General features: G+C 40.1%; 1 protein-coding gene across 1 annotated transcript in view; it reads left to right on the top strand.

Moving 5' to 3' along the window:
- The first annotated feature begins 3,545 nt into the window (after nucleotides 1-3,545).
- EIF3E (eukaryotic translation initiation factor 3 subunit E) overlaps nucleotides 3,546-6,000 on the top strand; it is a 47,531-nt gene continuing 45,076 nt past the window's right edge. The window contains exon 1 of the mRNA XM_033126622.1: nucleotides 3,546-3,736. Coding sequence (XP_032982513.1) covers nucleotides 3,647-3,736 — 90 coding nt within the window. The 5' untranslated portion in view covers nucleotides 3,546-3,646. The remainder of the gene's footprint in view (nucleotides 3,737-6,000) is intronic.

Raw genomic sequence — 6,000 nt, 5'->3', positions numbered from 1 at the left:
CTGATTTTGTGACTTCTCTGCTCAAAACCCTCCAATAGCGTCCCACCTCATTCAGAATACAACCCAAGTCCTTACCGTGGCCTACAAAGCATTACATCATCTGGCCCGCCACGCCCTCTGAACTCATCTTCTAGACCACACTTCCTCTTGCTAATCAGCTCTTGAATTTCTAGACTCCTTGCTTTTCCTCAAGGATATCAAGCATCAAGCACACTTTTGCTTCAGCACTTTTATACTTAATGTTCCTTCACCTGGAATTTTCCTCCTCTAGTGAGCCACAGGCTCCCTCACTTGCTTCATGTCTCTTTTCAAATTCTGCCTTATCAGACAGGCCTTCCCTGACCACTTTATATAAATCAGCAACCTTTCCCGATCATTCTCTTTTACCTTGCATATTTTTCTGCATAGCACTTATTACCAACTAAAAAAGTATATATTTTTATGTTTTTATTTGTCTCCTTCCACCTGAATATAAGCTTCTATAGAGAAGGTGGTTTGTTTTCTTTACCACTGAATTCCCAGAACCTAGAACAGAGCCTAGCACATTGTCGGTATTCAATTTATATTGAACAAATGAATGGATAATTGTCACCTATTAGACAAAAAGCTTCTGTGGCCAGTAACTAGCTCTGATTATATATTCCCATTAACACCTAGCTTAGTACTTTTCATATGATAAAAGTTTAAAATGTTTGCCAAATTAAATTGCATCTTATTTCTCTCTGCTTCTTAATGATGCTCTCTGTTCCTTTTTGGCAAGTTTCCATACTGCTACCTGCTTCTTTCCTTCATCTATCAAAGCTCACTTTTGCTGGAAGCCTCAGTTCTTGCTATTTCTCTAACTTCCTCTTTTCCTATATTCTATTATAACTTTAGTGTCTGGGCTTCCGGAAGCTTCAGATTATTATTTCTCAGCTGTTAGAGATTACAAGGACTATTCCCCACAATTTAGCAGCCTATACTATTATGTATTCTCTGCTTCATGGGAATTCTGCCTTGCCTTCCCCACAATACTATAAATGGTATAATGGCCAGACCATATCATACTCCCAAATCTTTGAAAATATCTTTTGTAAGGTTACATGCATGGTAAGTGATTAACTGATCCAAAATAGTGTCTCCACTTGCATTCTAGATATCACCTCTTACATATCTAACAGAGATCTTATTCTGTCTCAAATAGAATTCTTAATTTTAGCACCCATACATATTCCTTTGCCATTCTCCCCCACAATCCCCATATTCTAGTCACCAGTAGGTATCCAATTTCTAAGTCCAAAATCTAGGAATCATTTTTTTAAATTGAGCTTTTATTCTGAGATTATGGATTCACATGCAGGTGTAAGAAACAATACAGGGCTATTCTGTGTACCTTTCACCTAGTTTCCCCCAGTGGTAACATCTTGCAAAATCAGAGTACTGTCTCGCAGTTTCTTGAGCAATTAAACATAGAGTTACTATATAACCCAGCAATTCCACCTCTGGGTATATACCCAAGATAATGGAAAACATATGTCCACATAAAAATGTGTACACGAATGTTTATAGCAGCATTATTCATAGCAGCCAAAACATAGAAACAACTCAAATGCTCATCAACGGATGAATAGGTAAACAATATGTGGTATATTCGTGAAATGGAATACTATTTGGTCATAAAAAGGAATTAAATACTTGTTCTTCTACAACTTGGATGAACCTTGAAAACGGTAAGTGAAAAAGTCAGACAAAAGACCACATATTATATAATTCCATTCACATGAAAGTTATGAATAGGGAAATCTACAAGACAGAAAGACTAGTGGTTACTTAGAGTTGGGGGAGAGTAAGCAAGAGGAAGAGAAGGACAAGTCAGAGAGGTAATGGGTCCAGATGATCTAGGGCTTTTTATGACATTTTATGACTTATCTTTTACTCTGAGTGAGATAACAAGGCTTGGAGGTTTTTGAGCATAAATTGACTTTTAAAAGTCACTCTGGCTGCTGTATGGAGAATAAATTACAGGAAGAAAAGAGGGGAAGCAAGGTGATCAGTAAAGAGGCTATTCCAAAAATCAAAGCAAGAGATAAAGATGGTTGAATTAGGGATTAACTTTGGAGGTGGTTTAAACTGCTTGGATATGGATATGCTTTGAAGGTTAGAACCTAAGAATTTGTTGGTGAATTCAAAATAGAGTGTAAGAAAAAGTCAAGGATGACTCCCAGGTTTGGGGTCTGAGCAACTGGACGGATGGAGTTGGCATTCACTGAGCTGGAGAAGAGTGTCAAAGTTGCAGCTTTTGATGAACTACATGGGGGAGTATGGTTTTAGACATGATAACATGGAGGTGTTGGGTAGGCAGTTGAATATATGTGAGTCTGCGGTTAACTACTAGTCTGGTTAGGGTTATACTTTGGGAGTTGTCAATGCGTAGATTTCATTTAAAGCCCTTAGGTTGAACAATATCACTTAGGGCAATGGCCTAGACAGAGAAGAGGTAAAAGACCCCAAGGCACTACACAATGAAGAGACCTGAAAGATGAGACATAATTAGCAAAGGAGACGTCAGAGCACTTAGGATAAAATCCACATTTCTTATCTTAATCATGACCTGGCCCTTCTCAAAGTCTTGAACCTCACTCTTCAGTAACACAGGATACTCACAAGGTATTCTGTTTTTGAAACACACCAAGTCCTTTCCTGTGTCATGGCCTTTGTTTTTGCTGTGGGTTCCACCAGGTATGTTTTCACCCAGACTAATTTTGGTCACCTCCATCTCTTACTACAACTCTCAGCTAAACTGTTACCCTGAGTCCTCTCTAACCACCCTAATTCCCATCTGAGTTTTCTCTAGCTAACCTAATTTAAAAGATCCAACCCGACCACCTCCACTGCGTTGGGGCTCTTACTATACTTTGAAATTATTGAGGCAATCTACATGATTACAAATGCTTCCCCATTCTCTTCCCCCCCAAAAGATATCCTGGCCCAAAATTAATCCTTTCTTTTCTTTTGTTAATACCTCCCTTGCTCCAAAGTTATTCCTATAAAAACCTTTCATTTTGTACAACTCCTGGGAGCACCCTTCTAGTTGCTAGATGGGATGCTGCCGGATTTATGAATCACTTAATAAACTCAATTAGATCTTAAAAAAAAAAGCACAACCTGACCACCCCCACAGAATCATTACGTTATGGCTGTTACTATAATCTGAAATTATTTTACTTGTTTTCTGTCTGAAACAATTTAACCAACGGTTTACAAAATGATTACTATGACAAATAAAAGCTCCTATTCCTCCTTGCATGTCACTTCCTGGAGAGCAGGGGCCTCTTGAGCTTGTCCTCTGCCGCATCCCAATGCAATCGACATTGCCTCAGCAATCAATTCTGAGTTTTCAGTTTTAAGAACGGAACGGATCGCAGTACACCGACAAACTTGAAAGAAAAAGAAAATGTGCCCAACGCTCCGCCCAGTCCCGGAATAGCCCAGAGCCCAGGAGGGCCTGCGCCCGGGACCTTGTTCTCCCAGCGCCACGGCCTGAACCCCGCCCCTTCCCCGGGGCGAGTTTAACCACTGCGCATGCGCGCTGGGGGACCTGTCTGTTCCTCTGTCGGCGCTATCAATAAAGTTTTAGTGAGGAGAGACTCTCCTTTTCCTTGACAAGATGGCGGAGTACGACTTGACTACCCGCATCGCGCACTTTTTGGATCGGCATTTGGTCTTTCCGTTGCTTGAGTTTCTCTCCGTAAAGGAGGTGAGCGGGGCTTGGAGGGTGAGGAAGTCGTGGGAGCGCGTGCGACGCGGGGCGAGGCCGAGAGGCAGTGGCGGGAGCCCTAGGCCTGACACACGTGTGAGGCGGCCGCCGGTTTGGTCCTGTGTCGGAGTGGACTGGTACCGCGGCATCGGGCGGTGAGCTGGAGAGAGGTAGCACTGTGACCCCCAGGGGAGAACGAGGGGTTAGCCTCGGTCCTCGAGGTGCCAGTGTCCAAGGGACTTCCGCGTCGGGTCCTTTCGGAAGTGGACGACTCGCTGCCGACTTCACTGTGATAACGCCCGAGCTTTCCTTCAGGCCGACTTCTAAAAACAAATGGGAGGGTTAGAGATTTTGGTGTGTGTGTTTTTTTTTTTTCAGGAACTGTGGCAAGGGTGTGCTGGGCTTGCCGGATCGTTTGGAATGGTACTCTTACACTTAAATGAAATATCTAGCACTTTGGTTGCCAGAAAGTTGTGAGTTCTTTGCATGGAGTAGTCCTGGTCTTTCCATAAGTAGCTACTTCCTACAGGCGTAGCATATTTTGTCGGGGGAGGAAGGGGACCCCCACTCTACGAAACAAAAAGCAAAATAACCCGGCAAGATTTTACCCTACAAGTTGTTTTCCAGTTATTGATAGATAGATTTCGTGTGATTTGAATTGGTCGGTAACATTCATTTAACTATTCAAGAGTTCTAGAATATCTTGAATAGCTATGTGGTTCTGGTACCTCGTTTTAAAAAAATTCATGAGTCCTAAAAGTTTTAAAATGTTGAACTTAGTTATACTTTGTGTTTATTGGGAAATTGATGCATTTTAATAATTATAATAAAGCAGTATTACTGTGATGAAGGGATTAGAATATTGGCCAGAAAAATAAATGAATTCTACTTCTGGAAGCAGATTACAACATAGGTCTACTTAAGGAACGTTAGATTTGGAGAATAGCTTTTATGTGTCCCAACAACAATAGAACAAAAAAGCCCAACAAATATTAAATTGTTCTGATAACTTTTCAAGGGTTCCTGGTATTTATGGTTTATTACATAAATTCGTATATCTTTTTCTAAACATATAGATAACTTTCAAGTTGTTGATGTTAGGGAACAACACATTTCATTTTCAATAAATGTTCAAGTGTAGCCTATCTTGAAAGGATATGTTTTTGCCTTGGTTTTTCTTCACCTGGGATATACTTAACGCCTGTATTTTAGAGCTTGAATATAATAATCTAGTCTGCCTTCTGTTTTTGTTTTTTTTCCTGGATAAGTAAGGATAATTCACCACAAATCAGGGAATAGAGCAATACCACATTTTGAAATCCTTTACCAGCTACTTCTAGAAATGCTTCTAAACTAACCAAACTTCATATTTTTTTAATGTGTTCCTTACACTTTCATTTTTCAAGACAGATGAAAGGGAGCAATGTGTAAGTGTAAATTAGTATTTCATAGGGCAAGACCAAAACTACGATTGGTAGCTGAGAATCAATGGAAGATACTGCGCCCAGTACCCTCTTCCGTGGAGAGAATATTGGTAAGATGTTCGTAGGAAGACAGACACATGCTGGCATATTTAGTGATTACTAAGTAGAGGGCTGCCATGGAAGTATGATAAATCCAACGTAAAGCCCAGACAGCTCACCGCTAAAAATCACCTATACTTTAGAGGAGATAAAGGTATAAATTATAAGGCAAAAATTAGGAAATGTCAGAGAACTACTGGAAGAGTATGCTATCAACACTGAGGCTTTATTTATAACACTTTTTTTATTTATTTATTTTTATTTTATTTATAACATAACAACACTTTTATTTATAAAAGTGGGCAGAAGGACTTTTGAGGAAGAGAGGCTTTGAGTTGTGATGGTTATATGGTTGGGAGAGTCAGCGATTGTGATACACGACGGCAACAATTTGGCATATTTGTAGTGTGTTGGAAAATATAAGCTCCACGAGAGCAAGTTTTTTGTTTTATACTTTGCTGTGTTCTCAGCACAGGAAGTAGAGTCTGGCATAAAGGATTTTAATGATTACGTAATAAATGAGTAAATGAATACATATTTGTATCTGCTCTTCTTTATTCTCAGGTGAAGTATACGACCAGGCAGTGTTTAGCAGCCTGGGCGCTGGATTTCTGCTTGGATTAGGATCCTGGCTCTGTCATTTGTGTAACACCTCTGTGCACTTAAGAGCAGTTTCTTTCTCATCTTAACTAAGCCTTTTCTCATGCATAAAATGTTGGTACTACCACGAATCTCATGGAG

The sequence above is a fragment of the Rhinolophus ferrumequinum genome, chromosome 14 (assembly GCF_004115265.2).
Source record: "Rhinolophus ferrumequinum isolate MPI-CBG mRhiFer1 chromosome 14, mRhiFer1_v1.p, whole genome shotgun sequence".
Classification (NCBI taxonomy): domain Eukaryota; kingdom Metazoa; phylum Chordata; class Mammalia; order Chiroptera; family Rhinolophidae; genus Rhinolophus; species Rhinolophus ferrumequinum.
The sequence above is the reverse complement of the archived record's forward strand: the minus strand, read 5'-3'. Positions and strand labels throughout refer to the sequence as shown.